This window comes from Mercenaria mercenaria, chromosome 16 (genome assembly GCF_021730395.1).
Source record: "Mercenaria mercenaria strain notata chromosome 16, MADL_Memer_1, whole genome shotgun sequence".
NCBI lineage: Eukaryota > Metazoa > Mollusca > Bivalvia > Venerida > Veneridae > Mercenaria > Mercenaria mercenaria.
Window position 1 is genome coordinate 22,061,539 of NC_069376.1, and position 17,988 is coordinate 22,079,526.

A 17,988-nucleotide genomic window follows, 5' to 3' on the forward strand; every position below is an offset into this window, starting at 1 on the left:
TTTTTACGTGTGGTCAGCTTCTCATAGCTAAATTAAAAAAATACAGTTCATGTGTTGTTCCGGTTATTTCCTATGGGGCATCTGTATGGGGAGTTAAATAGATTTCTTGTATAAATGCCATTCATCATCATGCAATGAGACTTTTTTCTGGGCACTGGAAAGTAAACTTCAAATGCAGCTGTTCAAAGTGAAATGGGCTGGAGGCCGATTTTAATCGAACAACTGAATTCAATTTGACCTAATTAAACCTTGCATGAGTCTTTATCATGATATGAACTTGCGCATCTCCTATTTTTTTTTTGTTGGGTCCGCCCCCTATTGCCAGAGTTATGGCCCTTGAAATAGTCAAATATGCACATTTCACCTTGTGACACGCCTAACTCAAAAGGTATTTCATATAAACTAATTAAGCCTTACATGAGTCTTTATCATGATTTGAACTTGCGCATCTCCTCCGCCCCCTATTTCCAGAGTTATTGCCCCTGAAATAGTAAAAAAAAATGCACATTTTCACCTAGTGACGCACCTAGCTCAAGAAGTATATAAAACAAATGGATGAAAACTTGCACGAGTCTTTATCATGATATAAACTTGCGCACCTCTTAATTTCTGGCTGGCTCCTGAAATAGTCAAAAATGCACATTTTCACCTGATAAGGTGCCTAGCTCAAAAAATATTTGATGTAAATTCATGAAACCTTGCTTGAGTGTTTGTCATAATGTGACCTTGCACACTTGGCATTCTTCTTGGGTCTTAGCGCTTGTTACAGAGTTATGGTCCTTAAAATAGCCAACATAGTGATTTTTTTTTGTTTGTGATGCTCATAGCTCAAAAAGTGTATGGCCTAGAATAATGAATCCTTTTCATAAAATGTTTGTTGAGGCTATACCCCCTTAAGACTGCAAGTATTTGAATTATTGCCCCTTATTGAATTATTGCCAGTGGGGGCACACCATGTGCCCTTCAGGCACATTCTAGTTAAAAATGTTATCAGGTTGAACAATACTGTAAAGACAGTCGTCCAATTCCACATAGATCAGCTCTTGCTTGATTTAGATGCGGAGTTGGACCAATAAGGTTGGAAACTGGGTTTTATGAAAATCTACTTGAATGTGATAGAACATGCCCATTATGTTCAAAAACTATAGAATCTGAATTACATGTACTTTTAGAATGTCCAACTTATTTAGAAGACAGGAGGTTATTGTTTGAAAAAGCTAACATTGTAAACAGTACTGGAGTACTCAGTGATGTTGATAAACTCAAGTTCATGTTTACTCACCTAGATATGATTAGAACTTTAGCAAAAACCTGTTGCAACATTTTAAAAGTTAGATACAATACTTTGTACAGTAAATCATAAACAATTATTTGCTGGTTGTATTGTATATAGATAAAATAAATAAACAAAAGTAACGATGTTATTAAGGTTATTAAGAATGCCTGACTTACTTCTACAGTTATCACATCCCACTGACAATAATATAATCAAACAACCTACCTGTACCCTGGTTAACTGGATCAACGTTATTGTAACCCAAGCTTAACGGAAGTAGGTTTTTTCCCAGATTTATGTCCACCTTTTAGCTGACAAAACGATGAATTCGGTCTCATAAAAATCAAGTAAAGTTAAAGTTAACGCCGATTTAAAACAGATTCAAACTCAGTCTTTGCAGCGAGAAAGTTGCCTTATGTATTATATACCGGACGTAGAGTTCAAGAGAAGTGCTCAAGCAATCCGAGTCCGGGCGAACGAAGTTAAAATGTAACTTTATATCACAAAAGTTAAAAGTTACAAAGTGAACACAAAAATGTTATAGTTCTCTCAACGTTATAATAAAAAAGATCAAGTAAAGGTATTCGTTTTTGTTCATTTAAAGCATAATTTTCACAAAATGTACAATGATTACATATAAGACCACAACCAAAAAGATACAAGTGACGTATATTGGAAAGATTATTTTGAAAAAAAAATACAAAGATACAGTAGTCACTAACGTTACATTTTACATCACAAAGTCATTTAGCAAAATTACTTGACTGTGGAATACTAATCAAATTATTCTTTTCCAAAAACCTGAAAAAGTAAAATTGGTCACCATTCTACAAATAAATCATGTTAGAAGCTTAGAAAATATATTAAGTCATAAAATAGCATTCAATTCTTACATTTACATTTTACAGTAGCTTGCTACCAATATAAATGGTTTACTTTCTATGAGTATCAGAAATACCAAAAATTAACGTCAGAATATCAATATTTTCAACGAACGATGGTATGCTGTAAGGCTTAAGTGAGCGAAATGTTTCGCTGTAACAAAAATGGCTGTATTTTAAACCAAAAGTACATGCACTAAAGGAAGTTTTGACAGGTTAGTGGGTTCTTGCATTTCACAAAATAAATGTGCCATTGCTGTATCTCAAAGCCGATGTCTTTAGTAGTATTGCATTTATAGGGGAATAACTGTATAGACAAAATAGTTTTGGGCTCGAATGCAATGTTTACAAATAAGTCTTGATATCTGACATAATCATACCCTTACCATAATAAATATGACACTTCTCTGTATGCTAATAGTGCCCCTTTCATGGAATTATATCTTCTTACCAAAACTGACATTTTTACTTCTACTGCCTATCATTTCCGGCCATTTTTTTTTACAGCAAGTCCGTTTCGGTCGAATGAAAACACATTAAGGACATTGACTGTAAACATGCTTGCCGAAGTGGTAATAGTTTACGTATATTCCTGTCATTTGCAATGATGATTATTGATAATTTTCCATTTAATTGTTCCATTTGATTAATTATTTAGTCTAGTATAAGCAATTCTGTTTTACTGAGTTTTACTTGATGACAATAAGAACTTACAAGAAATACGCATTGAAACAGTGCGATCATACGTGTGTGTTTTAATAGGGACTTTGGTCTTTGTTTTCCTGATAAAATAAAAAAAGATCATTCCAACGCAAATTGTTCTTGCTTCAGAAAAAAGCAGTGAAAATAATATATAGGGTTTTATTAACGTCACAATGATTATCGAGCAAACATTTTTATTTTATAAACATCCTTCCTCCTAAAAATAGTTCTAACTCCCCTGTAGTGCGATCAAACACATGCCAACCTTGTGTGTAAAGATCAAAGTAGTAAGTGATTGTAACGTATATTGAAAACATATTGCATCATATGTTGCTTGGTCATGAATATTATAAACATGTGCAATGAGTGACAGAATAAAGGAATTATTTCAGGTACGGAAAATACTGAAGTGCAAGAAAATGGATCTTGCGTATTTACTGGGCACCTGCGGTTTACATATACTCAATACATGTATAGCTTTTTTTCATCCTCGATGCATACTTGGCTCAAAATTTTGAAAAATTTCCGGTAATCAGATGATAAAACAACGCAGGCATAACTATTAGCGTCAGACATTAAAAATTGCTCAGTGAAAAATTTTAGTCAATTGTGTCGCGAGCATATTATTGTAAGACTCAGGTTAAAGCTAACTGGAGTGGTTTTAGTAATTCTTATTATCAAAATATGTTGGACTTTTCATAAATGACTCCGTATTAAATAGGTTGGAAAGAAATGATGCTTTTAAAGTTTATTACCGTTGATTTACATTTGTTCGCTTGTGATGTGGGAAAAACTTTAAGTAAATATGAAGGAACGGACGAACGGACAGATGAACTGGCGATGTGAGGACACAAACTAGTTCACCAGAGGCGTTATACGAGCTCAATATCCGCATAAATGAAAATGGATGCACATTTAACAAAAAAAATTTAATGCCATTTAATTGATGAATCTAAATGCTAAATATCCTTGATGATCTAGCCGTCCTCATATAAATATAAATCGATCAATAATTATCTCTCGAAATAACAGGAACATCCAAGCTTTTACAAGCAGAATGTTTACATTGAACCTAAATCTATTTAATGTGTTTTCATTCTAGCTGTGAAAGAAAATGGCCAGAAATTGTGGGCAGTTGAAGCAGAACCATCAGTTTTGGTAAACATGCATAGCTACATGAAAGAGATTCTATAGCATATAGAGAAGTGTTATATTTACAAGGCAAAATTATGTCAAAATCAAGACATTTAACCAAGCTAACAAGTTTCCATGAAACTTTTTAGTGTTTATAGTTATCTAGTTATAAAGACAATGTTGGTCACTTTTATTTTGTGAAATGTAAAGTTAAAACCCACTTACCTGACCTGTCAAACATTTTTTTTTAAATAATCATATGTATTTTAGGTTTCAAATTCGGTTATTTTTGTTACAACGAAACATTTCTCTCACTTAATCCTTACAGCATACCACCTTACGTTCTCTCCTATGTTTTCAATAGCAAATTGATAAATTGCACAGAAATAATAAAACGTCGCTGCAAAGTCATATCCTCTATATAGTTCACTTTTGGACAGGGCAGAAAATAATTTATATTCATTTTCAAGGTGCGAGCGCAGCCCTGCACCAATAAATAGCCTCCCTACATACACGTGATGAACACTCGTATTCTTGCATAAAGTTACTTTTTTTACTGGATCCGCCCATTAACGGGAGAAAAATAGTGTGCAGATAAGGCAATTCACGTGCTGTTAATACATGATTTTTATTTTTGAAATGCTTTCCCAGGGACGTATATGTATTTCCGCACAGACTGACATCTGGTATCTGCGTCTTGTTGTTCTTATAAAACCTCTTCTCGTGGTGGCATAAAAGATGCAATCTAATCCAAAGAATGATTTGCTGCATCAGTTATCAACGTGCGTACTCGCTTCTCCCCTTTTAGAAGTCCGTGTCGATTCAGTTTTTGTAGATAACCGTGAACGTTTAAGAATCGCGTGTAACTTGTTAGGAATCATATTAATGATTTTGGTAAGTTTCAGTCGGAATGTTTTTATCTAATTTCTCGAAAGTTTGAAAGCTTGTCACTATGTTCGTACTCACCCGTACTCGGAATTTATTCGTACTCAAAATAACTCTGTTGTAATGTTATTATTCTTGAAATTTTGCTCCTGTTTAACAAAGTTTTAAGTAATATGAACAATTATTGGTAATGTTTTGTTTGTAATAAAGAGAGAAAGAACCTTCAGTTTGTGCTTTTTGAAGTGTTGTTGATTTCTGGTTTTGAACCAGTGAAGGACTAATAATATTTTGAAGATATATATGTTACATATTTTGTGTCACAATTTCGCGTTAAACCTCGAAACTGCCAAAAGAGAGCTAAGTAATATTTTTTTATCTTTCAAAGAAAATCATGCAGTTTTCTGGAAACATTATCGCTCTGAATTATATTTCCAACAATCTTTAGGCTATTGAATTGAACTTTTCAGAAAAAGTTCGAAATTTTAAGGTATTTTTGAAAGTATCGAGATAGCTTTCTAGCAAATAAATGACAACTATGGGCACTCACGCAAAAGTTATGCGATACGAATGAAAATTATCGCAAATATACTTCCAAGAAACCAGGAAAATATTCAATTTTTGTGATCAAATTTTGAAAAAACTTCGCCGTATCAAACTATTTTCCGCGATAGCTACCGGACAGTCTCATGGCAGATATATGCTACCGTTAATTATCAATAATTGAAATTTCTTTGCAAATCATACTTCATGAAAATACGTAAATTAAAGTTTGTTTGTTTCAGCGTTAGATCTATATGTAATTCACTCATGAACACAGTAATGAGCATTTTCATTGATTGCTGCTCCAGTCGTGAACAAATTACCTATGGTGTAAATCACTCAGTGTAGTAGACAGTTTGCTAACTGGGAACAAATCCGTAGGCATTGTTTAGTACAATACGGTATCATACCTCAAAACGTTTGTTATTGTTAAGGAGGGTACCAGGCTCAAAAATCCATTACTATTATATTTGTGAGACCCCAAAAGGGGACCATTAATTATTTTCTCCATTTTAAGGGAAATTAAAGATAAATTTCATTTTATCATTATTTGATGAAATGTGTATCTCGTTTAGATTAAACGTGTTGCAATATAAATAAACATGTTTATCACACTAATTGTTTTGAAAATTGAGGCCCCTATACAGTTTAAAAAAAATATTTTGAATTTTTTGATAGGTAACGCATAATTTATAAGTATATTGTTTTTCACACTATTTTAAAATCTCCACGATAGTAAGGTTGGGTATTTCAGGTTCATGTGACTAACGCGCATTCTACTTCACAAAAAATAAAAAAGACATCACTATGGTCGGTTAAAAAGCTCATCAGAGCTTATGTTTCATATGTTTGTGTCTTGCCGACTTGAAATAAAACTTATTGTATTGTATTGTATTGTATGGGGACATGTTTATTGTAGAATAATCCGGATCAGAAAATTATAAAGTTCGCCGAAATTTTTTGGTAAATTGCCCTCTTTTCCTCATGTGTTGTAAACTATAAAAGTACCAGAATAATTATTTTCTTCGGAAATTTAATATTTTTACGAAAGAAAAACAATTTTGAGGCTCAAAAGGGGTTTAAATTACTCTCATTTTATAATCATTTATATTGACAAGTAGTTATTAGTTAACAGAACCATTGCCGAAATTATGTTTAGTATGTAACGATTTATGCTTCATCATTTCATATGTATTGGAGTATTTACATCTCTTTAATAGGGTGTAATTGGAATATGCCATAGTATGAATATTGTTGCGACCAGATTTATCGTTAATGTGTGCCCTCTTGATATAGCAAGTTTATATTCATGAGCAATATCACCTATACCGGTTTCTTTATTCATCTGATGTTTTAGTGAAACTCTTGCAACATTTCATTGGAATATACCCCAGGCAGCAATCAGATCACTTGATTCAGCTAGTGACATGTCAACGTTATTTTTAACAAATTTTGTATCAAGTTGTCATGCATTTAGGTTTCCCCTGCTCAACCTGGAGGTCAGCGTTTCATGTACCACTGACTTTAAAACACACCAGTACTGGGGTGTGTCCGCTTCAGTAAATGTCACAATGACACTGATAATTACATTTCATTATTGTATTTCATTACACGAAAAGGATCACTGATGTTCATATGAACACGTAGCGCATATTTTCCCAACCAGCTACGTTTTTGGTAGATGGAGTTTGTGGAATAGCCACAAACGGGGCTAGTAAATTCTTATATTTTTAAAAATGAGGTAAGCAGCAGTATGCTTCATTTTGCAGCAACAGTTTATAACTATCGACTCATCTTTTCCTCCATATACTCACTTCTATATGTCTATATGAACAAGAATATCCAGGACCTGTGAAATCTGTTTGTTTTAATGATAGAAGGCAGTTTTGATTTTGGCAATTTTGATAATAGAATAAGTATATACATTTTTTAATCCATAATTAACGATGGTTATTTTTGTAACCCATATAAATTAACGATAGTTATACTTGTAATGATTTCTGAGAATAAGAATTTTTATGTGAAAATGACTACATGAAACGATTTCCCTGGCTCCTAAGTGTTGGTCAGGGAAAAAGTTCAACCTTAGGACCTTCAATGTACTTTCAGCTGAACATTAAAAAACGTTAATAGTCTTCTTTTACTTCTAGGGTTATTTTGCTGATATCTGTCAATGATATATAAATAATATTGAACTATATGTACAATATGTTATAACAAAACACTTGGATTAAAATTTGCATATACAAAAAACCTACAGTTGTTAATTCTATATAATATAAGTCCACACAAAACTCTTTACCAGGTAGAGATAGATCAACATACACCTAAAATTGGATGTGCCACGCATGTTGTACCACAGAAAAGTGGTAAACTATTTATAGTAACAACAAATGGAAGTTAATCCTTAAAAAATAAAATAAAATTCTATATAATAGAAGATCACACAAAACCTTTTACCAGGTAGAGATAGGTCAAAATACACCTTAAAATTGGATGTAACATGCATGTTGAAAAATGGTATCGATTTGTCCCTACGGCCAGTAATAAAACGTTACAATATAAGCTATTTATAGTAAAACAAAGGGAAGTAATTCTTAAAACAAGGGTGACTCATGTCGGTGAACATTTGTGCAAGTTACATCAAAATTCCTCCATGCATGGAGAAGAAATGCTCCGGACAAATTCATTCTTGAATTTGAAACTTAACCTCTAAGTGTGACCTTGACCTTAGTCCTAAGGTTGTTAGTTGTTGCGCAAGACAATTCGTCTCAAGCGGTTAACATTTGTGCCAAATTACATCAAAATACCCCCATGCATGAAGAAGAAATGCTCCGGATAAAGTCATTCTTGTATTTGACCTTTGGCATAGAGGTGTGACCTTGACCTTAGACCTAGGGACCTGGTTCTTGCGCATGACACTCCGTCTCGTAGTGGTAAACATTTGTGCTAAGTTATATTATAATCCCATTAAAGGCTTTGAAGATTGTTGAGTTACAAACCGGACAGGAAAAACCCCTTTTGGGCTTTGACTTCCAAGTGTGACCTTGACCTTGCAGCTACGGGCCCGGGTTTCGCACATGACACGTTGTCTCATCCAGGGGAATATTTGTGTCAACTGATATTTAAATCCTGTTTCGCATGAAAAAGTTATAGACCGGACAGTGAAAAAATCCTAATAACCTTTGATCTCCAAATGTGACCTTAACCTTTAAGCTAGGCTTCTGAGTGTTGCACAAGACACGTCGTCTCATCATGGGGAACATTTAAGCTAAGTACTATTGTAATCCCTTGATGGATGACAGAGTTCTGGCCCGGACAGGAAAAAACACTATTGACCTTTGACCTCCAATTGTGACATTGACCTCCAATTGTGACATTGAACTTTGAGCTAGGGGTCTTCACTTGTGCAAGACACATCGTCTTATTATGAGGTAGATTTGTGCCAAGTAATATTAAAATTTCTTCACGGATGGAAGAGTTATGGATCAGAAAGGAAAAAAAACACTGTTGACTTTTGACCTCCAATTGTGACCTTGACCTTTCAACCAGGGGTCAGGGTTTTGCGCATGAAACGTCGTCTCATCAATTAAATTTTTATTCTGTTAATGATAGCAATTTGCATTCAAAACCTCAAGCAAATTTTCTTAGCCAAATAAAGGGCATGTTTTTAAAAGAAATTTAAGCAAGAGTTCTTCAAATTGCTTATATAAGTGGACATCTTATGTGATTTCAGTCGTTACTGAGACAGAGCTAGACTGGCATCAGTTGTTAACTGTCTTTTAACAGCAAATCTCTCTGCCGTAAAATCCTTTTTTACGCAAAACCTAAACATCATTTGTCATATTGGTTATTTCCTGTGGTTTGATGACTCGAAGCACTGTTTGAAGTTTTTATCATGCAACTACTATGCAAAGTGCCTGATATCACCTGTCTGATATTTTATTTTGTTATCAGGTCATTGACCTGATATCAAATTTAAGCCCCTCCCATATTGACGGACTAGTTTTTACATCATTCCAGATTGAATTTTATTATTGTGGACAGATAGCTCAGTCGTTTGCACACTAGCCTTCCAATCCTGAGGTCGGGGGTTCCATCCCCGGCAGCTATTCGGGAATTTTCAGAAACGCTTTTCAGTGTTTCCCACCCAACTAGAGGTGTACTGGTCAGGAACCCAGGCAATCCTTGCGTGTATCAGTGCTATACACTGAGCACGTTAAAGAACAAGGCTGTCTATTCGCAACGAGCTAGGCTAAGTTAGCCGGACAAGCCTGTATCTGATTTTTGATCTCTCTGTCGTGGGGGCTTTGTCTCACTCTGTCCCTCTCGTCAGATCGCTCTGTGTCTGTACTAGCAGAGGATGAATTATGCGCCCTGTGTGGCTGCATTTGAACTATGTAAAGCGCCTTTGAACGTGAAATTGATCATGAAAAGGGCGCTGTATAAATCTGGTATAATAATAATAATAATAATTACAGAGACCAGTTTCGATGTTGCACAGCTTTTTTTTCTAAATTGATTCTGTAATATCAACAAATTTCCTCAAATACGGTTGTCTCTAATCTTATCACACAGACAATAGCACTGAATGACGTCATTGTGAAACGTTCATCATGACATCACAATGTTTACATGGATCAATTCTTGATAAGGTTCACTGTGTTTTTTTGTTTGTTCGTTTTGTCCTCATGTGTTGGCTTTGTGTGTGTGTGTGTGTGTATGTGTGTGTGTGTTTGTGATGTGCACGTCTGCGTACTGTGGTTTTCGTTTCGGGGAGGCTGCGTTTTTGGTACGTGGCATTCCCTGTTAGATATTTGTCTTCTTTTTCTTTTTTACAATCATCTTGACAATCTATGATATATTTATTCTTGATTTATGCCTAATTTAAGTCATGCACATGTTATTAAGTATTAGCAAAAGTATTTGTGTTAATTACAATTCTTGGATCAGTGTAAATTTAGTGATTTTAAAAACTTTAAAGTATCTCAGAGACTCTGACCCGAGTCTGGAACTGGAAGTGAAATTTTCTGAGTCAAATGTTTCATAATATGGAAATAAAGCATGTTCTGGTTTATTCAAGAGGATATTTTTTGATTTTTTATGCAGGTAAGAGTTCATTTCATTGTTACTTTTTACAAGAATATCAGAAAGTCAAAAAACATTGTCGGAGTTGAATTCAATATGGCTGCCGTATTGTTTCGTTCAGATGTTTCAGGGGCGGATGAATTTTCAAATCCGTAAAATATAATTTTAATTTTTTGCTTCAGTAGACATTTTTACTAAATAAGAGATGAAGACATATGTTGTTCTAAGCAGTTTGTGTGAGTTTCATGATAAATAGAATAACAGGCTACTGTTTTTTGATATCAATGTTATCAGATCTCGGCTGACAGTAGCCTGTTATTCTCTCTATTAATCAAATACCTGTAGTTATTGAAATACAGCTTGTTATTTAGGTACACGCTAAACTTATAGAATCGACCAAATTTTCTAGGCTGAAAAAATTGTATTAAATTCAGTCAAGATTTATTTAACTGTTTTATTTCAATAGGTTAGATAACACAAAAGCCTTATTTTAATCCAACACATACATTGGGTGTTTAGATATGAACTTACATGCAAAATATATCCAAGTTGAGGATGTCAAAAAGGCGACACTAACACTGGAGTTAACAGAATAGCTCTCACTATTCTTCGAATGCACTGGATGGGCCATTTTATATGTGTATCAATGTACACCCAATTTTTACACACATTTCTGCAAAAATGAAACATTTGCCAAAAAGTGATATTGCGTGTTTACATATTTGTGTGCACATATCAGTTCAGTATTTCATATTTGGGCAATTTGAAAATATTTGTCTCAAAAGTTAGCACCATTAAACTTATTTTACGGACTCTTGTTGTAGTAACAATAAAATGAAAATAAGAAAAATGAAATACAGTTTGAGTGAGTATATCCACTTTACTGAATGTTGCATTGATGGCAAAAATGATATGCCGCATGTCCTGTTAAAATGTTCATTTTGAATGACTCCCTTTGGGGCCTCGTGAATTATATATGAAAATTCAAAGAAAATGGAATGAGTCTTAGGTTTCTATATGCGCTGGATATTATAGAAGACAAACATTCATTTCTTAATTACTTGTTAATACAAGTGTAAAGCAAATTTTAACATAGGGGATACGTCAGACCATCACGTACATGTCATATCGTGGTGAATTCCCCCAATTTAGGGCCTCTTTGTCTTTAATTTTACTTGAAAATTACATTTATACCTTAAATTGAATTATACAGTTGAATGTCTCACTCTAATAAATAGATTTAAGTCAGATTTACTTTAATCTGTAATATTGAAACAACATGTTGCTTTCATTATTATTTTTTATCGCGTGTCCCCCTATTGGAGCCTCACGAAAACTTGAATAGGGATATCTGAGCCTGGTATCAACCCTGACTGAATTCCATTTCCCCACCAAACATTTTGATGTATGATGCCATATTGTACTAAAAATGCCATCGGATATTTACTCGGGGCTTTCGCGAACTGTCTAGTGAAGTATATGTCGAACTTGTACATCTTCTACCTAGCTATCTCATGGCGAAAATATAAAACCATAATACTACACTGAAATGTTTTAAGTATTAGATTCGTTTTATGAATGTATTAACACATCTTTTGTAGTGTTTATTTTTCAAGATTTCGTTGATCAAAGAGATACGACACGACATGCTCATTTTATCATTGGTAAAGAAACATCTCTCCAAAAATCCCAGTTTCATAGACTGTACTGCAGCGACGAATACTATTTTATGCAAAATATATGACATTGTGTAACTAACAAGATATGACACTGTGTACATGACAATATATGACATTGCTTAACTAACAAGATATGACGCTGTATGATATTGTATAACTAACAAGATATGACACTATATGGCATTGTGTAACTAACAAGATATTACTCTGTATACATGACAATATGTGACATTGAGTAATTGACAAAATGTGACGCTGTGTACATGGCAATATATGACATTGTTTACCTGACAACAGTTATATGAGATAGAAAAATGTTACCATCTGAAATCCCTAATACAATGTATTTCTAAAAACTACTATAGGCATTATACCAAATATTAATGAAATGTCAGAACAATAAAGACGAGACAAAAGGTACACATATAGATGAACGTTTTGTTCCAGTGAAACAATGCAAATAAACCCATTATAATCTTTGTAGCCAAACAATGAATACAGACGGCATGTAATCAGTAAGTCTTCTAGAGACAGCAAGAAAGAAAATACAAGTACATACATCAAGAATCAGTTCGGTATATGATAATATGGAGAAAAAAGTACGGAAAACGAAATGAAGCTCGTCTAAAATTCAGTAGACGTAAACTAAGGAAATTGATACAGCACATCGCCGAAATTCAGCTCAGTATGAGTTTGAACATCAGAGTGTAAAACTAAACGCTATTAAATGTAAGGCCTAATAAATGTAAGACTGTAACTCCGGAATCAAGAACGTTACTATTTAGATCTACACCAAACTTCATTCAATATCTGCGTAAACTACGAAAATAAATGCTGAAACTAACTAGAGCTATCACTAAAGATGATGAATGTACCCCTGCATGCACTGACACAGTACATCGCAATTATGTGGACTGTATGTTTATAGACTGTATGTATACAAATATAGTAACAAAAACAAATTCCTATAACTCTGCAGAATATTTATCTAAAAGAACTTAACATGCACCATGCACAAGTTGGGTTGGGATCACTTGTGTGAAGTTTCATTATATTGTGTGCAAGGGTTCTGAAGATTATGTCTATATACTGTATGTATACTATATAGTAACAAAAACAAAGTCCAATAACTCTGCAGAATATTTATCTAAAAGAACGTAACATACACCATGCACAACTAGGGTTGGTACTGATCACTTGAGTTGAGTTTCATTAAATTGTGTGCAAGGGTTCGGAATATTAGGCACGCACAAGATTGCATATGCAGACTGTATGTACATAGTATATTATCAAAAAACAAAGTCCCATAACTGTACAGAATTTTTTTCTGAAAGAACCTAACATGCACCATGCAAAACTAGGGTTACTACTAATCACTTGTGTTAAGCTTCATTAAATTGTGTGAATGGGTTCAGGAGATTAGGCGCGCACAAGATTGCATATGCAGACTCTATGTATATAGCATAATAACAAAAATCAAAGTCCCGTAACCCTGCAATTTCTTTCTGAAAGAAGCTAACATGCACCATGCACAACTAGGGTTGGGTACTGATCACTTGTGTGAAGTTTCACTAAATTGTGTGCATTGCTTCAGGAGATTAGGTGCGCACAATATTGCATAATTATGCAGACTTTATATATTATATAGTATAGTACCACAAATTAAAGTTCCGCAAATCTGCATTTTTTTTCTGAAAGAACCTTACATGCCCCATGCACAACTGCTGTTGTTACTAATCACATGTGAGAAGTTTCATTAAATTGTGTCAAGGGGATGAGGAGAGATGGTGCGCACAAGATTGTGTCTATGTATATAATTTAGCAATAAAGAAACAAAGTCCCGTAACTCTGCAATTTTTTCCTGAAAGAACCTAACATGCCCCATGCACAACTACTGTTGTTACTGATCACTTGTGTGAAGTTTCATTAAATTGTGTCAAGGGGATGAAGAGAGATGATGCGCACAAGATTGTGTCTACGGACAGACAGACAGATAGACAACCTGAAACCAGTATACTCCCTCCTTGCAGAAAGGGCAAAAAAAGGCGAGCATTAGGGCATCGTCATCAGTGCTTTTCAATAAACATATATGCAGCAGATACCAGCTATAACCTTAGCCTTTTGGCGGCGAGTTATGCTGCCTTTGCAATCAGTGCAGACCAAGATGAACATGCACATGTGTGCAGGCATTCATGATCTGCACTGTTTGCTATGCAGTCAGTAAACTTTCAGTGAACACTCCTTCAAACAATAAATGGTATTGCCAAAATTGAATGATAGGACAGTTCATTTTAGAAACTGATTTAGCAGGGTAAAGGTTAATTCGTTTGACCTTATTTTTATGGTAGCTCTGCAGATTTGATAAACCGGAAGTACTGGCGTAATGTCAGTTAACCGGATAACATAGAATAAAGCCTGTGGTCGTCATACGGAAACGAAAATCATTTTAGGATGCAACTCGTGAGTGAATTTATTAACTACCTTTTTAAAGATATATGATCAAAATAATGTCCAAAATTTATCTGGAAAAGTTGAAATAATCATGGGTAAATATCTCGAAAACAAGCACTAGGACCTATACTTTTTATTCCACCATATTATAGACGATATTGTATGAAGTGTCATTAATATCTACAATTTAGATCTATTAGCGAACATTTCACCATTATCGTGATTTTGCTGTAGACTGCCATTATATACATTTGTATGAGGTTCAAATTTCTCTGATTAGTCTTGCATAAAATCAAGCACACGGACATATCTTTTTTTATTTGCCGAATTTTCTAAATTGTTGAATCAAATTCAACATTGTAGAAACATTTCATGCTATCGTGCAGAAGTACTTTAACTTTCGACATTACCCTTGAACTTACATGACCGAGAAAGTGCATTCTGTACATAGCCTAATTCTGTAAAATATCGGTGTCAAGTCATCCAAACAGCATTGAAGGAGCGGATACCAAACAAAAATACATGTTATGCCAAATCGGGTAAGCAAATGCCAATGTAGCAGCGCAGACATTTTACGAGCGTACCTATTTGCTCACGGACGATACTGTTGAAAATTGCCGGAACAAATATTTCAAAATATGTTTAGGGATAAGAAAGGATATCTGTAATCCTCCTAAAATGAACCGGCATATCTCAAAACTGCCTTCTACAAATTTTATATGATGTGACAAGTTATTGTTGAAACGATGTTGTGACGGACGAAAGAACGGAAAGAACAGACAAAGGACCAAAAGTTTTCCCTAAAATAGTTCAAAACAAATACTTTTATAAAAGCTGATCCGAATGTGACTGAGAATGGGTTGCTGAATGACTTTGACATGGTGTATTATTTAAACTGCGCATGCGCATCAATTCCAGATGACGGTAAATTGGCTTTCGGTCCCACACATGAGACGAGCGGTCCTCTGAAAAAGAGAATCATGAAAGGATTAGATACAATGTTATCCTATCATATCTGACGTAGATCACGTAGTATGTTGGTTTTCCATGTTCAATATAAAAAAGAAACGTCCTCTTACATGTGTGTCCTTGAATATGCTTGCACCTTCTATACTACCGAAGAGCCGGGTAAGCCTGTTGTCCCAAGCATATTTTTAATTGGCAACTTAATCATCTAAGAGTGAAGTCATAAATATACATGTTTATTTGGTCACCAAAGTGATTAAAATCTCTGTAATTAGATAAATGTCAATATCTTATTCATATATCCTGTATCATATCAAAGTGTAATCTGATATTCTGCTGTTGTCTCCCTAGTATCCAAAAATACCCCCGCAGTTACAATAGGATTACATAGTTCTAATAAAACATATGAGGATAAGGTGAAAAACAAATAAGGGTTTCAGTATTTACCAAGAAAACTGTGTTTGGTTTCTATTTTTGATGATAATTTTAAAGACTTTCTGAAGATGTTCGCCCTCTTCCGGAAATGACGTAAAAATGGTGCTGTGGATATCGTGTAGAGCACTGGGTTCACTGCCGAATTAAGCGGAAGAACGAACACCGCAACCCAAGCAAACACCTATAGAGCAAACAAAACTATTAAATATATACCTTTTGTGTTTGGAATACGATGGTATATGGCAGCAATCTTAGATATGGTAAAGCATTAGTGATTAATTTATATTGAAAACACTACAAGATATTTCATACACTGATGTTATGTTATCATCCATGTCTTTTGGGTTAAAAGCCACCAATTTAAATCCTTCTTCGTTTCATTTGAAAACTTCAGATTTTATTTGCGCATAACTATTCCCCAGTAACGTAAATGAAATTCTGAAACGTCTCAGCCGATATGCAAATAAAGTTCAATCGTAAACACAAAGAACATGCCATAAAAATAAAATAAACTGTTTTATATGTTTTTTGTGCGACCATTTGATAGAACATACATATTTCCTTTCCCTGCTATTTTAAGCCTTTGATTATGATTGGAAAACTAATTTTATACAACAGGGCCGTGACGGAAATGAAGACCGTCATCTGATCTTTAATATGTGTCATAACGCAATGTTTCACGTAATGCAACAATCTAGCTTAGAGTGGAGAACATTCGTCCCGAACTTAGAATGGAGAACATTCGTCCCGAAATATGAACTCGACAAATAGCTCACCCAGATAATTAAACAGTCATAGAAGGCTAATGTATCATAATGATTGATGTACACCAACTTTTCCGAGTATAAATATTGCCTTTTTAGATAAATCAGATATGTCATAGAACATTGTAACCCAACTTCTTTACTGTACATGGTTTCATAACTCCATATGAACTATTTTAAGATATATGCAACTACTTTATACGTATTTTAACTAAGCCAAGGACTATACCTCTGGTCCGGTTTATTGAAATCCCTAACACCAAGGACTATACACTGGTCTGGCTTAGTGAAATCCCTAACATCAAGGACCATACCTCTGGTCTGGCTTAGTGAAATACCTAACATCAAGGACCATACCTCTGGTCTGGCTTAGTGAAATCCCTAACACAAAGGACTATACCTCTGGTATGGCTTAGTGAAATCCCTAACACAAAGGACCATACCTCTGGTCTGGCTTAGTGAAATCCCTAACACAAAGGACCATACCTCTGGTCTGGCTTAGTGAAATCCCTAACACAAAGGACTATACCTCTGGTCTGGCTTAGTGAAATCCCTAACACAAAGGACTATACCTCTGGTCTAGCTTAGTGAAATCCCTAACACCACGGTCCATACCTCTGGTCTGGCTTAGTGAAATCCCTAACACCACGGTCCATACCTCTGGTCTGGCTTAGTGAAATCCCTAACACCACGGTCCATACCTCTGGTCTGGCTTAGTGAAATCCCTAACACCACGGTCCATACCTCTGGTCTGGCTTTAGTGAAATCCCTAACACAAAGGACCATACCTCTGGTCTGACTTTAGTGAAATCCCTAACACCAAGGACCATACCTCTGGTCTGGCTTTAGTGAAATCCCTAACACAAAGGACCATACCTCTGGTCCGGCTTTAGTGAAATCCCTAACACAAAGGACATACCTTGGTCGCTTTAGTGAAATCCTAACACAAAGGACCATACCTCTGGTCCGGCTTTAGTGAAATCCCTAACACAAAGGACCATACCTCTGGTCCGGCTTTAGTGAAATCCCTAACACAAAGGACCATACCTCTGGTCCGGCTTAGTGAAATCCCTAACACAAAGGACCATACCTCTGGTCCGGCTTAGTGAAATCCCTAACACAAAGGACCATACCTCTGGTCTGGCTTAGTGAAATCCCTAACACAAAGGACCATACCTCTGGTCTGG

General features: G+C 34.9%; 1 protein-coding gene across 1 annotated transcript in view; it reads right to left on the minus strand.

Moving 5' to 3' along the window:
- Positions 1 to 1,247: 1,247 nt before the first annotated feature.
- The window catches only part of LOC123540119 (G-protein coupled receptor GRL101-like), a 329,156-nt gene continuing 312,415 nt past the window's right edge, over positions 1,248 to 17,988 (minus strand). The window contains exons 25-26 of the mRNA XM_053526350.1: positions 16,050 to 16,218; positions 1,248 to 15,601 (exon numbers count right to left, since the gene is read on the minus strand). Coding sequence (XP_053382325.1) covers positions 15,462 to 15,601; positions 16,050 to 16,218 — 309 coding nt within the window. The 3' untranslated portion in view covers positions 1,248 to 15,461. The remainder of the gene's footprint in view (positions 15,602 to 16,049; positions 16,219 to 17,988) is intronic.